Source organism: Eubalaena glacialis, chromosome 1 (genome assembly GCF_028564815.1).
Source record: "Eubalaena glacialis isolate mEubGla1 chromosome 1, mEubGla1.1.hap2.+ XY, whole genome shotgun sequence".
Classification (NCBI taxonomy): Eukaryota; Metazoa; Chordata; class Mammalia; order Artiodactyla; family Balaenidae; genus Eubalaena; species Eubalaena glacialis.
Genome location: NC_083716.1, coordinates 37356941 through 37373799, shown reverse-complemented (window position 1 = coordinate 37373799; position 16859 = coordinate 37356941). Strand labels below are relative to the sequence as shown.

The following is a 16859-nucleotide window of genomic DNA, read 5'->3' as shown; positions in this document are numbered from 1 at the left end:
TAAACGAAATAACTATTTAGGAAAGCAAACCAACAATGTTCTTTTGATAATCTGAAATAAACTCAAATCTTGTCATTAGTTAAAGAAAAACACTTGTTTTTAACTTTTTGAAGAGGTGAAATGAAAAGTGCTGGATTACATGGAAATGTTATAAATACAGATTTATTAACTGCTTTTGAAGCATATGATAGTTACTTATGCTATTTATACATGTAGGAATCTGAACAGAAATATAAAACTGATAGAAAAAAATGGTTAGAAGAAAACATGATGCTTCTCACTCAAGCAAAAGAAGCTGAGAATCTACGAAACAAAGAGATGAAAAAATACGCTGAAGACAGAGAGCATTGTTTGAAGCAACAAAATGAAATGGTTGGTAACAATTATACTTTCTCTTCTATGTATTTCGCCTGCTTTCTTTGGTTTCTTAAATTTTTCCCTGGGATTCTTACATTCTTATCAGTATCTACATGGTTGTGTGGTTTTGTTTTTTGTTTCTTTTTTTTCAAAGGCAGTTTGTCTGTTTGTAAGATGACTTTTCTAGCCCATTTTATCTTGAAGTTCTTATTGTTGGGAAAATAATTATATCTCAATATTTAGATTCAGAACTTAAAAATCTCTTCTTTTGACTGCCACAGGGTTATCCCTACTGTATCGTAAAACATTTACATTTTGAACTGTAGATTCTACTAACATGGTGTTTATATTTTACCTCATAAGCTGATTTTATCAGGTCTTTTTTTTTAAGTCAACTCAATAGTTTCTAGAAGACTATAGGTAGAAATAACTTTCAGTTTTACATTGACTGGCTCTAGTTCTTAAGTGATTCTATCTTAGCTTGTCTTTTTTCCTCCTATTTAAATCGACAACTTAGTCTGTTTGACAATCAGAAAAAAGAAGTTTAAAGTCATCATTGATCCTAGGAAAGCTGTTGAGTAATACATTAACATTACTTTTAAATGAAAAACTAGTTCTCTATTTATGGTAATAGTAACGTGGCAGTATCACATTGTCATCTATTGGCAATTTCCTTTGTTAATGACAGAATTTTACTTATACCAGCTAAACTTTCCTGTACAAACAGGAATGTTAATTTTCAGTAAGTTATGGATGATTTTTTTCCAATGATTTTAAAAATTTTTTTACCTTTTTATTTTGAAATCATTTTATTTCCAGAAAAGTTGCAAAACTAGTACAGAGAATTTCACCCAACTTCTGATGTTAGATCTTACATAACAACAGTACAATGATCAAAACCAACAAATCAATATTATTATAGTACTGTTAGCTGACTTATGGACCTTACTAGAATTTCACCAGCTTTCCCACTGTTTTTTCTGGATATAGGATCTAATCTAGGATACTACGTTCCATTTAGTTGTTGTGTTTCCTTAGAGTCTTGACTCTCTCTGTCATGTGACAAGTTATGTGAGACTAGTACTTGTCATTACTACAGCAATGAGATGGCAATATATTTCACTTCATGTGAGAGCTCCACATGACTGGAGGTATCTTCAGGAAGTGTTGGGTTGAGCAAGATTGTAATGCTGCATTTATCTTAACAGGAAATGTTGCTGCTGGTTCTGTTTCTGTCCATAGCCCATCCGACCTTCCTGGACAGTAATAAGAGGCAAGAAGTGAAATCAAAGCTGTTGGCTGTCATAGTCACTCTACCTCCAACTCGGGAATGGGCCTACTTTCTTTTCCTAATCAGTAGTCCCTCTAGCAGCAATGCCAGCAAGTAAACCTCCTTTGAGTTTTTAGTCCTAGAGAAAGCTAGCTTTCTCCTTTCTCCCATATATTTCTTAACAATCATACCTAGGATATGTGTCTATGATATTTAAGAAATAAATTGTTGATTTTTTTAAAAGCTTTTTAAATTGTAACATACATAACACAGTAAGTAAACAAAACAAACATATAGTTCAATGAATTATTATCATAAAGCCAGCCCCCACTTAACTACCACCGAGTTTAAGAAATAGAACCCTCTTCTGAATGGTAATAACTGTTCTATCTTTTAATGTTAAACTTTAGTTCTGCTCATTTATGAATTTTATATAAATGAAAATATATAAATATATAGAATGCATTTTTTGTGTCTGGCTTCTTTCACTCAGTATCATGTTTGTGAGGATCATCTATACTGTTGCAGGTAGCTGGAGTTAGTCTATTTTCATTGCTGAATATTTCAGTGTATAAGTATACCTCAGTCTATTCAATTTAAAGTTGAATGTATGTGGATTGTTTCCTGTTTTGGGCTGTTAATGCATAAGATCTCCTGTTAACATTTTTATATATTTCTCTTAGTGCACATGTGCATGCATTTCTATTGCCTATATAGCCAAGAATAGAATTGCTAGTTGATAGGGTAAACATATGTGGAACTCTAGTAGAGTGCCAGACTGATTTTCAAAATAGTTGTATCCATTTATACTCCAGCTAGTATTGTTGGATGTTTAGTTTATTGGCTCTGCCAATCCAAGTCCCCTTGCTTATCTTATATTGGACTACCTTTTTTTTTTTTTTTTTAATAGGAGTTCCTTTTACTTTCTGGATAGGAGTGTGTTGCAGTTACCTTCTTTCAATCTCTGGTTTACTTTTTTACTCTCTTGTTGCCTTTTTAGAACAGAAATTCTTAGGTATTTTAATTCATTTTCCCAATCTTTTCCTTTATGAACCTCAAGGGCATGAAGGTGTTTTCTTACATTATTCCTGGAAGGTTTGGGGTTTTACCTTTCATATGAAAGGTAAACCCTAGAATTAATTTTTGTGTTGGAGTGAGATGGGGTAAAAGCTGTTGTTGTCATTGTAAATGTGTATTAACAATCGACCTGGTAGTATGTATTGAAGAAACTGTTTCTTTTGTACTGCTCTGCAACTTTTGTCATAAATCAGTTGTCCAAGCGTTAACTTTCATACATTGTGTGAGATTACGATTCAGGTTTTTTCTTTTTTTCCATTTGGCTATTCAGTTGTTCCATCAGTCTTTGTTGAAAAGACTGTCCTTTCCTCCATTGAAATTCTTTGGCATTTTTATAGAATATCAATTGACCATAACATTTGTGGACCCTCTCCTCTGCTTTCTGATGTCTGTGTATCCTTACGCCAATATCACGGTCTTGGTTATTATTATTATAGTAGGCTTGAAATGATGTAGTGTGATTGCTCCTACTTTGTTCTTCATTTTCAACATAATTTTGACTGTTATGTCATTTGCATTTTCATATTATTTTTAGAGTCAGCTTTTTCATTTCTATCAACACAAACACACACACACACACACACACGCACGCTTGCTTGGATTTTGAAGTTGCTTTGACTCTATAGATCTTTTGGGGGAGACCTGGCTTCTTAACAATATTGAATCTTTTGATCCTTGAACACAGATTCTCTCTTTGTTTATTTAGGTGTTCTTTTATTTCTTTCAGCAATGTTTTGTAGTTTGTCATGTTTAGGTCTTGCACGTATTTTCTTTAATTTACCACTAACTATTTTATGATTTTTGAACCCAGTGAAAATGGTATTTTTAATTTTCATTTCTCTATTGTTTGTTGCTATTAGTTTTGTCATTTGTTTTATTGTAATTTTACCATCTCATTTCTCAAATATTGGGGGAAATGCTAGAATTAGTTTAAAAGCGGTAATTTTTTATTGAAAGAAGTGCCCAGTGTGGACATTTAAGGTATATAAAGGCATTATGTATTTGGCTTTATAAGTAAATATTTTATCGAGACTTGACTACGTAATTTGTTATATATCCTGTTCACAGTTGTATTTATTGTGTTATTTATAATAACTTCAAAAAATTCTTAGATTCATAATTTTGCAAGGTTTACTTTAACATTTTGTCCATATTCTGTTTAGGAAATGCTTAAAGCACAGTTGGCTGAGAAAGATGGTAACCTCCAACAGTGGCGGGAAGAACGTGATCAACTGGTTGCAGCTTTAGAAATACAGCTGAAAGCACTGATCTCCAGTAACATACAGAAAGATAATGAAATTGAACAATTAAAAAAGATCACATCAGAAACTTCTGAAACAGTCAGTAGAATCATGTTCTTTCTATGCCTTTTTAAATTAAACATAGGAAGTTTTCAAAATTATTTAATTGATTAACTTTTAAAGAATAAAAATGTAAGTAGATCAGTGGGGAATCATAGTTTGAAAAAATTATTTGGATATTTGTCATGAATTTTGAGTTTTCAGAGTTTATCATTATGGTTGACTCATCAATGACTAATTGAGAAATAGTACTTTCTCCAATATTTCAGTCATATCTCTCAGATAGAATAATTAGAAAATAAACAACTGATGATTTAGTCCCTAATCTGCCTTTAAAATGTGGAAATGTGACTCAGCCTGAACGCTTGGTGATATTTAAATACTTGAACCCATCCGAAATTTATGATAAAGATACAAATTGTTTTTGAAAATAAGCACAATGGTGAGGAGATGTGAGTCATTCAGGAGCTACTTTTTTTTTCCCCCCCTCCCCTGGCTGCATCACACGGCTTGCAGGGATCTTAGTTCCCCGACCAGGGATCGAACCCAGGCCCTGGCAGTGAGAGCACCGAGTCCTAACCACTGGACCACCAGGGAATTCCCAGGAGCTACTTTTGTAATATTGCATTGGGGCTAGGAACCCTAGATAAAGAAAGTATTGCATTTCACAGATAGCTGTTTCCCAGGTAAATTGAATCAAGGTACATCTGAAGCTAGTCTTTCCAGAGTAAATAATCTGCATTTGAAAATCTGCTGTTCTACAGCCTTCAGACAATAATAAAATTAAATGTGTTTGTGTGTATATGTCTCTTACATCAAAACACTTCATGATTCTAAGAGAAAGACTGCTCAAAACAGAGGTATTAGCGTGTGGTATAAATTGCACAGAATAGGAAGTTAGAAAAACTAGGTATCAACTGCTGTCAGTGTGGTTTTGGGACCTTTAGGAAAATTACTTAACATTTGCAAACTTTAAAACAGAGATGATGATGTCTTTCTAATAGAACTGTGAAAATTAACCGAGAGCATTTGTAAAACAATTAGCACAGTTATTACCACAGTGGAAGTCAGTACATGCTAGTTGCTTTCCCCATTATGAATGCAATAGGATCTTTTTTATTTGACAATTATGGGTAGGTGACATAAGAGATGTATTTGACTTTTGATTTTGATGGTAGTGATTAGAAGGTGCACGTCGGAATTTATCAAGTTTAAAAATGTATTCTGATTTTTTTTATAGATCCCTTAAGTAGGGTTTAGGAATAGAGCATACCCTATGACTGATTAAGTGGGATGAAGAGTGTGCAGCAAGGAAAGATTTAGTTATCAGTATGGTCTTTTCTACTCTAATGCTATAGTTGCATTCCTAAGACACCTCTAGTTTTTGAAAATTGTGTTATCAAAGTGATTTTGGGGGTTCAAGCTCCAACTCAGTACAGACCGTGGTCATGTTATTTAATTTCCCTCTATTTCTTCATCTGGAAGGTAGGAATAACAATTCTTGCCAAATCTCAGAGTTGCAGTGAAAGTAAAATGAGAGAATATATGTAAAACACCTTGGAAGTTGAAAGTAATCTTTCAAATTTCTCTTTAGATCAGATTCAGAAGAGGCTGGAAAGTTGCCCAGCCTTTCCTAACTCTCTGAAAATGAAAGAGAAGAAGGAGAGTTAGTTGGTCGTTGAAGAAGTCTTTAATTACTTCCACTATTTAATTCACCCAAATCTTGATATTATATTCTTTAGGTGAAGTATTTCAATGTATATTCGGTTACGGTGGCTTGTTGCTTTAATATTTCCTTACTTTAGGAAAAACAGACCATGGATATCCAGCCCAGACATATGAGTTCAATGGATCCTGGCAGGGTTGAAACTGAACCTCAGTCAACAAGTTTTGAAATTTCCAGGGATGAAGTAGAGGTGGGTATTTGATAACGCAGTCCACTTTTTAACCCTCTTTACCAATGACCATTAATTACTAAAAAACACTTGCAAGTATAATTTAATCAGTTGTTGTAGGTATCTTGCTGTACAGTTAGCTGTGTGTGCTCTTGGCTATGGAAAGGAAAATTGAAGGCTTTTGAGGGGAGATGCAGTTCTTTTGGGGAAATTTGATCCCCAAATGGTATTAATTTCCTCTCAAAATGATACTGATCTCAAACAGGTCTTTGATTATAAACAAATTTGATGGTCAGAAATAGGAAATCCCACAAAAGATAAAATATGGATGACTATTTTCCCTCATAAGCAGTCCATTTAATAAGCATTCTAGTAGATAGTATTTTTTGGAAATTTTACCCATTTTATAACTTTATCACCAAATCCCAATAACCTCACAGTGAGTTTCCTTAGTTTGAAGTGGGCTTAGGGTTCTGTGACTGGCGTTGGATAACGTAGTTTCTCAGATTGCCTATGAAATAGATAAAAATTCTATGTCACTTTTTGAAAATAAAATTACTTTTTAAATATTTATTTTAAAAACACATTTATTGGGAACATTCATTGTTGGGAACCTTGCACTGAGGAGAAAGACATAAGTAAGATATGAGCTATCCTCAAGGAATAAGAAGTCTAACAAGACAGGTATTTAATGACTATCTTGTTTCACCTTATGGACTAAGTGTTATAAAGAGAGTGCTAAGAAGGAACACTGATGAGGAGGATATGATGAATTTTGCCTGAGTGGTTGTGGACGTGGATTAGAAAAAGTACCATTGTACTGGGTCTTGAAGGTGAATAGAAGTTTACCAAGCAGAGAATGGGAAGAGAAAGGCATTTTGATCTGGGGAAATAACACAAGCCATTCCTTACAAGGCTTCAGAAGAATCATGTTACTTCCACCACATGCTATTAGTCATGGAAGCCATGAAGGCCAGCCCCAATTCAAGGAAGGGGAATGAGACTCTATCTCTCAATGGGAAGAACAGTAAAGAATTTACAGCAAACTTTAGTTTACCGTAACTAGGGTGCTTATTAAAAATCCTTGACTCTTTCCTTGGAGAGTTCTGATTTAGTAGGTTTGTGGTAGGGTCCAAGAATCTTTTAAACAATTTCTCTAGATAATTCTTATGATGACACAGGTTTGGGAAATACTGATCTCTAAGTTTCTCTCAATTTTAACATACCATGTATAAACCTGGAGAAAGTAGATGATAACTCAGTCTTTCTGTCCTTGCTGTAGCAAATTTGATCCAGCAAACTTTTTATCTTTTCCAATTTATTGTTTTTAATAGGTATTTGAGAGAGTTAATTTTTGGCAATTTAGAAACTCATATTCTGCAAATAAGGTTTGTTTTCCTTTTAAATTCTGTTGTAGGATGGATCTGTAGTCCTTGACTCTTGTGAAGTGTCAACAGAAAATAATCAAACTACTCGATTTCCAAAACCTGAGTTAGAGATTCAGTTTACACCTTTACAGCCAAACAAAATGGCAGTGAAACACCTGGGTTGTACCTCACCAGTGACGGTTAAGATTCCCAAGGCCCGGAAGAGGAAGAGTAATGAAATGGAGGAGGTAAATACTTAACTATTAAGTGAATTAAACAGGTAAACCTTATTATTATTAAGCTCAGTGATAATATATAGTTAAACTCTGTTACATTGCCTTCCTATTCCTAAGCACTGCTATTAGAGACCAAAATCATAGTTTATGGTATATTTAATACTGTTTTAAGAATATTACTGTGGTGAATAGTCCTCAAACAAAAAGCTTATAGATTTTAAAATATATAGATTATTCCTTCTTTTAGTGAAGCTATGACGGGTCAAATGGTGGTGAATTTTAGTAGCGAGCTATTTCAGTATACCAGTCCTGTTCAAACTTAGTCACTTTCCCTCCAGTGGAAGAGAAAAGGGGTTGATAAAAGGAATTAGAGAAACTGAAACGACTAACTTGCTTGAATATAATCTTTGTCATTTAACTAAAATCTTAGGTCTCTAGGATCATAGTAGGTTTCGGAAGAGAAATTCTTATTCTATGAGCCAGTATTAAAATTTGGGTCTCGATTTAGTGGTAGGCCAAGAACGATTTACTTCTTCCTGCTGCAGCTGTCTGATCGTGGGGTTACCAAACCTTCTATCATATTCTAGCCAGTCACATAAACTTTCCGATCCTCACTTTCCTCCTTTTGGAAATAAAGAATTAGATATAATATGTTTAAAATGTTTTGCTTTTGTTCCACATGTGGTAGATACATAATAAATGGCAATATTTATGTTAACAGAAATATTTATGTTTAAAAGTATAATTATAAACTCTCTAGCACAATAACTTTTTTTCCAACTTGTCTTTTTCACTCCTTTAAAGAGTAGTATATTTTCAAGTTGGTGGAAGAGCAGAAATAATATTAACCGTACTCCTGAGGCTCTCTGTCAGGTAATACATTTGCTGAATGAATATTATTTAGCATATTTCCTTCTACACATAGAACACCTTTAGCGATTGTTTTGGAGAGCCTTAGTTAACTTTTATTCTATATTTAATTTATATTTAGTACACTTTAGATACCATTAAGATACAGTTGACCCTTGAACGACATGAGGGTTAGGTGCCAGCCGCTGCGCAGAAAAATCTTGTGTAACTTACAGTCGGCCCTCAGTACGTGAGGTTCCTCATCCATGGATTCAACCATCTACAGATCGTGTAGTAATGTAGTATTTACTATTGAAAAAAATCAGTGTATAAGCAGACTCATGCATTTCAAACCTGTTTTGTTCAAGGGTCAACTTTACTAAGTAGTTTAACTTCATCATCTTTGTTAACATGGTGACTAACATCTATGTTGACTTGATTCATTTTTTTCAAAGGAAAAGGAAAAATTGGTTGTATACTCAGAGGGTTAAGATAAAATTATTTTATTCATTTTACTGCCGGCATATACTCCCAATTTCAGAATAGATACACAGATTGTTGTAGGGTAACCATGCAGAAACTTAAAAGTTTTAACTGATTTTGCTAGCTCTTTACTGCTGTAATAAACTGAGTGTTGTAAAGTCCTCAGGAAAATAACTTATACAGTGCTATATTCTAATCTAGTGAAGACTCCGAAGAGCTCTTTATTGAACACTACAAGTATGATGGAGTTACAATCTTTCTTCCTTTGCTTCCCCTGATTACCATCTATCTGTCTTTCCTCTTTTAGGAAATCTTCTTCTTGTGATCCTTAAGACTTTACTTGGTAACTTGAATTCTGAGGTTCAGTCATGATCTCTCTGCTTCTGTTCTTGCCTTTTTTTTTTTCCTTTTATGCTTATAATCTTTAGTACGATTAGTATTTGCACAAGTTCAGTTCAGTTAATGTACTACAAAAGACTTTGTCTTAAGTAAGATTAAGTGGGGAAAAGAAGAGTAAGATGTCATGCCTTTTTAGTAGCAAAAACAGATTGTATTTCTTAACTTTCACATTTTACCTGTGCTTATACTGCAGATTTTTGTTTTGTTTTCAGTGTCACTAAGCATCAGTTAGAGGTCATGCTCAGCATGATTTGGGAGTTGGGAAAAGGGTAGATAAATATATTGCTATGTTGTATTGTCAAGATGGGGTCCAAATAAAAGATGTTATCCCTTCATTTAACTAATGTAATTTCATCATGATGCATGTGAAAAATTCATACCTTCAATCATTTTGCAGTAAAAACAGGTATTACATCATCATGCTGTGCGCTTAAACTTACATATGTTATATATGAGTAATATTTCTATGAAGTTGGCAAAAAACATTGTACCTTCAGTCAGGGTTTCTCAACTTCAGCATGATTGACATTTTCAGCCAGATATTTCTTTGTTTTGGAGAGTTCAATGCCCTATACATTTTAAGGGGTTTTTAGCAGTATTCCTGGCCTCTACCCACTAGTTTCCATTAAACCTGCCCCTTATCCCCAGCAGTGACAACCAAAAATATCTTCAGACAATGCCAATGTCCCCTGGGGTCAGAATTGCCCCTGGTTAAGAACCATTTTCTTGTTTTGTTTTTGTTTGTTTGTTAGTTTGCTTTTGTTCTTTTTTTTTCCTCCCCTGGAGTCTAGAGAGAGAAAGAAAACACTGTCAAGAAATTAATTAGTGCTGAAATTCATTGTTTTTAGGACTTTGTGAAATTTGAAAATAAGAAGAATACTACACCCAGAACTAATTTGAAGTCCCCTGTTTCTGAGCATAGAAATTCTTCTGTCAAAAAGGAACAAAAGGTTTGTCTTCTAATTTGTCCAAAATTGACCATTTTCATAACTTACATTTATAAAGTAGAAGATGAAAATAAAAATGTCAAATTTGATTAGTAATAATTATTCAGAAGTTGGGTTTTGTCCAGTTATAACTTATTTATCTTTCATTTTCTATTCATCTAATTCAGCTCAGACTATATAACCTTTGGCATTTGGCAAGTAGCAGGTACCCCTTGATGTGTTCACCTCTGACTTATCATTCTATCACACTCATTCTCTGGCCCTTTCATCCCTCTCCTTATATTCTTAATCCCAAGTTCCCTGCCTGAGAATTCATAACCTGTGCCTGGCCTCTTTAATTCAACTATGGCTATAACTGTTTCCTTCTAACATTCCTCATCAACAATAACAAGAAGTGTTTGTTTATTAGGTTTCCACACGCCCATCATCTAAGAAAACTTATTCTTTACGGAGTCAGGCATCCACAATTAGTATAAACGTGCCTGCTAAGAAAAAAGAAGGAACGCTACAGAAATTTGGAGATTTCTTACAACATTCTCCAACTATTCTTCAATCAAAAGGTTTGCAGAATATTAATTAAATGACCTTTTACGTTAGATATATGGTGTTTTCTAATATCTGATTGGTGTATAAACTCAACAACAGTGACTATTATACTTCCAATAGACAGTGTTTTATGTTAGGTATTTAGGGAGGAAACATGAAAGGATGATATGCCTTGGTGTTCACTGTGTAATGGAAGAGAAAGATCTGTATTTAAGTAATTGATGCAGAGCAGGCTGCTTAATGTAATAGTTGTAGAGATACAAGGAAAGTGCATGGTAGTATTGGAGGAAGAGAGCTGTTTGTTTGGGGGCTATGGGAAGATTTTATAGAAGAGATGGGATTTAACCTGGGTGTTGACATGTTGGAAGATTATACCTCCTAGAGATAACCACTGTTAGTATTATGGTATATATTCTTCTACTGTTTTTTTCTCTGCATGTATAAACATTACCTAATCATATATATCAAAAGCATATATTTCTATAAATATGTATTGAGTTTAGTTGCTTAATGCTTTTTTCTTTATAATATAATGTAGACATACTAATACTTTTGTATTAATATGTGCTAAGATATATATTCTCTCTATACACGTATACATAAATATATATTTATATACACATCTACCAGAGGGAACAGTTTTAACACAAATAGAGTACCAGGAAAGTGTAGGGAATGTGCAGGCAATTACAGGTAGCAATATGCATCTGGCATCTAGAATGTGGAGAGATTATTGGGAGGAAGGGGGCAGGAAGGAGTGAGTTTTCATTAGAGTACCTGAATGGTAGCAATAGGATAAATTGGAGACTAGAGGTGGGGAGAATGAGGAGGGAAAGGGACTGAAAGCAGGGACAGTTGAATTTAGTCAGATTGGTTGTGTAAAAATACTTTCTGTAAAAGCTTAACCACAGAGCTTCCCAAACTTTCTTGGTTCACAGTGCCCTTAATGTCTCAGTAATTTTTTTCATTGTGTCCATGCACTCAAAGAAACACCTAATAGTCCCATCCTTTAATACTTAAGGCCAAACAATCACTGAAAATTCAGCTCCTGAAAATCCAGGTTGCCAAAATATGTCATCATCAGAAGGAAGGTAATGTGATATCGTTTTGAAACTGAACTACCCTGAGTTACTGAGTGTCACTGTTTCCCTCAAAAATTTAAAATATTCTGAGCTGCTCTTGTGAATTTGCTGCAGCATGTCTTGGTACACAGTTTGGGAACTTCAGACTTAGACCCATTTGTATATATTTTTCAAAAAATATATACATTCTTTGAAAGGTATAGTTTGTATAAGCATAGAAAATATCTGGAGAGACAAACAGCAAACTGTTAAATGTCTAAATTTGGAGAGGTGGGACTTGTTATTTTAGATGCTTCTGTATTTTATTTAAATTATGTTGACCGTTGCTTATATATTAAAAAGAAATATGTTTTCAAGGAGAGGGAGGTACCCACCTGGTAATGACTCCCTTGCCTGGTTGACTCATCTCCTTAACGGCTTCCCTACCTATATACCCGGTGTGGAATTTTTAAAAACTTATTTCTAGTAATGTAAAGTACCCCTGTTTGGGATTGTAACTGCCATACATGTCTGTTGTTGATCAGTTGGAAATAAAGGGAGGAAAGAAGAAAACAGAGATTAGTGCTTAAAATTCTGCTGCTCTGATAACTACTGTTAATCCATTACTCAGTAACTGCTGGTTTCCCAGTTTATCCCTTTTGTCTGTCTCTTATCCATTCAGTACATGGAAGCCAGAGTGATCTTTTCAAAGTGCAAAATGAATTATTTAAACTATATAATTTTTTGTTTTCTTATTATCTTTTCCAGTAGAATATAAGCTCTACAAGTGCAAAATGTCTGTCTAGTTTACATCCTCAGCTCTTAGTATAGTGGTTGGCACACAGTAGTGAGGAATTTCGAAGCTCCAGGCCAAAATCCTATGTGTGATTTGTTTCAGGCTGACCTTAGGCAATTACAAAGGTTTTACCTGTTAGGTCTCATGAGGGAAAGCTACCGTCCCTACATCAAACTTGATACACAGCCAATGCATCGCAGTCTGTGAAGGGAGTTAGTCAAGGACCCAGGTCTCTTGCCAGCCATACTCTTACACATACCTGCATTCTTAGCCTAGGGGCCTTCATTTGTATCCTATTAACTGGGGGCCTTCGGTAGAGAACGTCCTCAGGCATCTCTGCCAAAGACGTTACAGGGAAGTGGAGGGAAACTTGAAGACACTTTTCTCCACTCTGACTCTACTTTTCCACTCCTAGCCCTCCCCCCTGGTCTCCAGCACCAAGGTCCATAAAACTGCAAGTGCAGGAGCCTTTTGTCTAGGGTTCACTTGGCAATAAGGTCACCCCAACTTCCGTGCTGATGCACCTGACCCAGGCTGTGCATTATTCCATGCGGGAATGTAGAAGGGCGGTGGGAGGTGGCGCTTTCCCAGGTTTAGCCTCTTGCTTATTCAATTGCAGTTAAGTGGTTAAAGGCTTTAACTTTCATTTTGACTTGTTGTCTTAATTAGCCACTCTGACATCTGGCAGCTCAGCTCTCAGGCTCAGCTCAGCCCTTGACAAGTAGACCTCAGTTCAGCATATTTCCTTAAATGTGTTTTCTATTTAAAAAAATATATAGTTGATATCATATGTACATGGATTTTCTATCCAGAAGTTTTCCCAAATGGAAGTATGTTTTCTGTTAAAATCAATATGTGTCTATTAAAAAAATAAAGCGTATGTACAAAGTAAGAAATTCTAAAATTCCTATTCAACTTACCAGAAGCAATCAACTGTTAACAATTTGGTTTCTTTTACTCTGTGTGTGCATGTGCACGCGTTTGTTAACTAGAAGTAAAGGGCTCACAGTTACAAGTTACTTTCACTTAATATTCATTGTGGACGTCTTTACATGTGAGTACTGAACTAGCTCTACCACCTTATTGTTCTTAGTGATGCATGGTCCACTATATACGTATCCTGATCTTTTCCTTAATGTAGTATAAACCTCTTCCAAGTCATTAAAGATGCCTGAGTTTTACTGGTTGTACTATAATTTACCAAACCTTTTCAATATGTTGAACATTAGTGAAGTGATATTTTATTTATTTGCCCTTTTGTTTTTGCTGTTGATCATTAATGTGTGTGTTTATTAGGCATTTAATTTTTTTCTTTGTGAGTTTTCTATTCGTGTCCTTTTACCATTTATAAATTGCAGTGCTTTTTAATATGGTTCTTTATTAAGGATTTCAAATATTTGCAGTTAGAAAATTATTTCAAGATTTAACTAATGTATTTTTTTCATAGCAAAGAAGATAATTGAAACAATAAGCTCTTCAAAGCTCTCAAATGTAGAAGTAAGTAAAGAAAACGTGTCTCGACCAAAACGGGCCAAACGGAAATTATACACAAATGAAATTTCATCTCCTATTGATATATCTGGCCAAGTGGTAAGCTACTATTTAAGTTTTCTTAAAAGTAAAACTGTTTATGTTCTTTTTAATTCTGAAGTATTCATAACAATTTGAATTATATAATGGTTTGAACTTTCATTCTGTAGACCATATCTCTTAAAACACGCTTTAAATGTTGTACTTTTGGTACTGGATGTGTTAAATTTATAGTAATTGAATATAAATGCTGCATTAATGTATACAAGTGTCACATGCATCTGCATTTATAAACTCATAAGAGGAATTTTAATTCCATCAATAGAATTATCACTATTTAATAATTTATTGGCTTCTAACATCTGTTTTTCTTATTATCTTTATCACAAGAGTTGTACAAATCTGGGCCTAAGTCTGCCTGCTAAAAATATAGAATTGACATTCAGTCATTTCCTCCCACTTTCCCTCTAAGGCTTCCAGGTTTTCTTAAGAAAAGACTACAGTTTGTCACCCTGACTCTATGACTCATTCTCCTTACTCAGAACAGGCTGTTCTATTACAGGGAAAGTTCTAATTTTCTATCATGCTTGCATCTGCCTAGTGGATGGAAGTGAAGATAGAAAAGGAATTAAAGAAAAAGCCTTCAACAGAAAATGGCCAAGAAAAATCGGGAGAGACCTTTTGCAACAGTAGCTATCAGATATAAGATAGACACTTGAAGCAAGTAGTAAAGAATTAGGATCATTAGGACATGCTTTTGGAAGTACTGTTCTCTTGGTTACTTTTCTTCATCTGTCTGATAAGTACATAATTTTCTCCCTTGGCTGAAGTTATTTCTTAGTTGCAAAATAATGCTGTTTCTACTTTCTAAGTTATATACTTGTTACTGCAAAAAATCATTTCCTAAAAATTATTTGAGGCACTTGTCTCCAAATATTTTAGTAATTATTTCAAGCTATGAATTCAGTAAAAGTGTGGATTATTTTAATTCCAGAATTAGGTAGTGTTGAAAGAATCTTTTATAAAATCTACCTTAGGCATGCTTTTTTATAGAAGATTGTATATCTGCAGTCCAGGAGGACAAAAAGTACTGTCATGTACTTATTTCAATTATTAAGAACATGAACATAGCTTATTAATTGTAAGTAAGCTTTCATTTTTATTTTTATTTATAAAAAATTGTGAAATTGTTAATTTCAGATTTTGATGGACCATAAAGTGAAAGAAAGTGATCATCAGATTCTCAAACGACGACTTCGAACCAAAACAGTCAAATAAATCACTTATGGAGAATGTTTTAATATAAAATTTATATTCATAATCACTGTAACTTGCATCCTGACTTTTTAAAGATAATTGTATATACTGTGATACATCAAATCCTTTGTATGTACATTGCTATTTTATAGTAGTGTAATTTTAATTCAATAAAGAAAATAAGTCAACAGTAAGTTTGCTTGTCTACTTTTCTAAGGCTTTTAAATAATAGCTTCTTTTCAAACTGTGTGTATTTTCCTGTTATCCCAGGCATGGGACCAGTGAGGAGCCTAAGAAAGATGCTGTTATTTTTTGTTTCTTTTTCTATACGTAGATATCACAGGTCAGATATTTGGTTTACTTATATTTAACAGTGTTTTAGGAATTGCTTTTACTGTATCTGTTAGGAAATACAGGTAATTTTACATATCTGTTTGGATTATAGCTAAGATTCAGGGAGTAAGTGTGTACAGGTCTTCTAGTTGCTAAAATATGTATGCACATAATTTAGAAAAGATCTCAGGCCTTTAATTAGAATGTCTTTTATTTTTAAATAATTGAATAGAGTTGGTTTTCTGATTTTTCCAGGACACAGAAGATTAGAAGCAAAAAGTTGGAAGAGGCGATAACATCTAGAGGCCAAAAAATAATACTGTTATCTAGGGAAGATAGAACTTTAGACCTGGAGAGACCTTAGAAATACACTTTCCTCATTTTATAGATGAGAAAACTGAGACCCATAAAATTTACTTTTTCAAGATCACACAGCTAACGTATATTAAGCTTTGGTTTAAAAAAATACCAACAAGAAACAAAAAACAAAGCAGAGGCCTCAAGAACTGTTGCCAACTGGGGCTTTTTTTTTTTTAATTCATTTATGGCTGTGTTGGGTCTTCGTTTCTGTGCGAGGGCTTTCTCTAGTTGCGGCAAGCGGGGGCCACTCTTCATCGCGGTGCACGGGCCTCTCACTATCGCGGTCTCTCACAGGCTCCAGACACGCAGGCTCAGTAATTGTGGCTCACGGGCTTAGTTGCTCCGCGGCATGTGGGATCTTCCCAGACCAGGGCTCGAACCCGTGTCCCCTGCATTGGCAGGCAGATTCTCAACCACTGCGCCACCAGGGAAGCCCCAACTGGGGCTTTTTAAGAGCACACATTTATGCACCTGAAACCTTTAAGGTTTCATTGGATTTTAGCATTGTTTACTATAATCATGCCCCTGAGACAGGAATAAAAGTTATCTTTGGTGTCTTGTTTAGGAGACGCTTATATATGTGTTTGGGGAAAATTTCCATCAAAATAGTTAATTTAAAACTGAAACCTCTTTAAGCGTGAACATATTTTTATTATGTTACAGGATTTCATGCTAAAATATATATATATATATACACACGTGTATATATATAATTGATCCTCATTATTCACAGATTACATGTTTACAAATTTGCTTATTTGCTCAAATTTATTTGTCACCCCCAAATCAGTACCT

At 34.4% G+C, this 16859-nt stretch overlaps 1 protein-coding gene across 1 annotated transcript in view; it reads left to right on the top strand.

The window, feature by feature from the left end:
- The window catches only part of KIF20B (kinesin family member 20B), a 74558-nt gene extending 59066 nt beyond the window's left edge, over positions 1-15492 (top strand). The window contains exons 26-33 of the mRNA XM_061195329.1: positions 217-372; positions 3868-4044; positions 5811-5921; positions 7318-7515; positions 10083-10184; positions 10591-10741; positions 14032-14174; positions 15315-15492. Of these exons, the coding sequence (XP_061051312.1) occupies positions 217-372; positions 3868-4044; positions 5811-5921; positions 7318-7515; positions 10083-10184; positions 10591-10741; positions 14032-14174; positions 15315-15392 (1116 nt within the window). The 3' untranslated portion in view covers positions 15393-15492. The remainder of the gene's footprint in view (positions 1-216; positions 373-3867; positions 4045-5810; positions 5922-7317; positions 7516-10082; positions 10185-10590; positions 10742-14031; positions 14175-15314) is intronic.
- The last annotated feature ends 1367 nt before the right edge of the window (positions 15493-16859 follow it).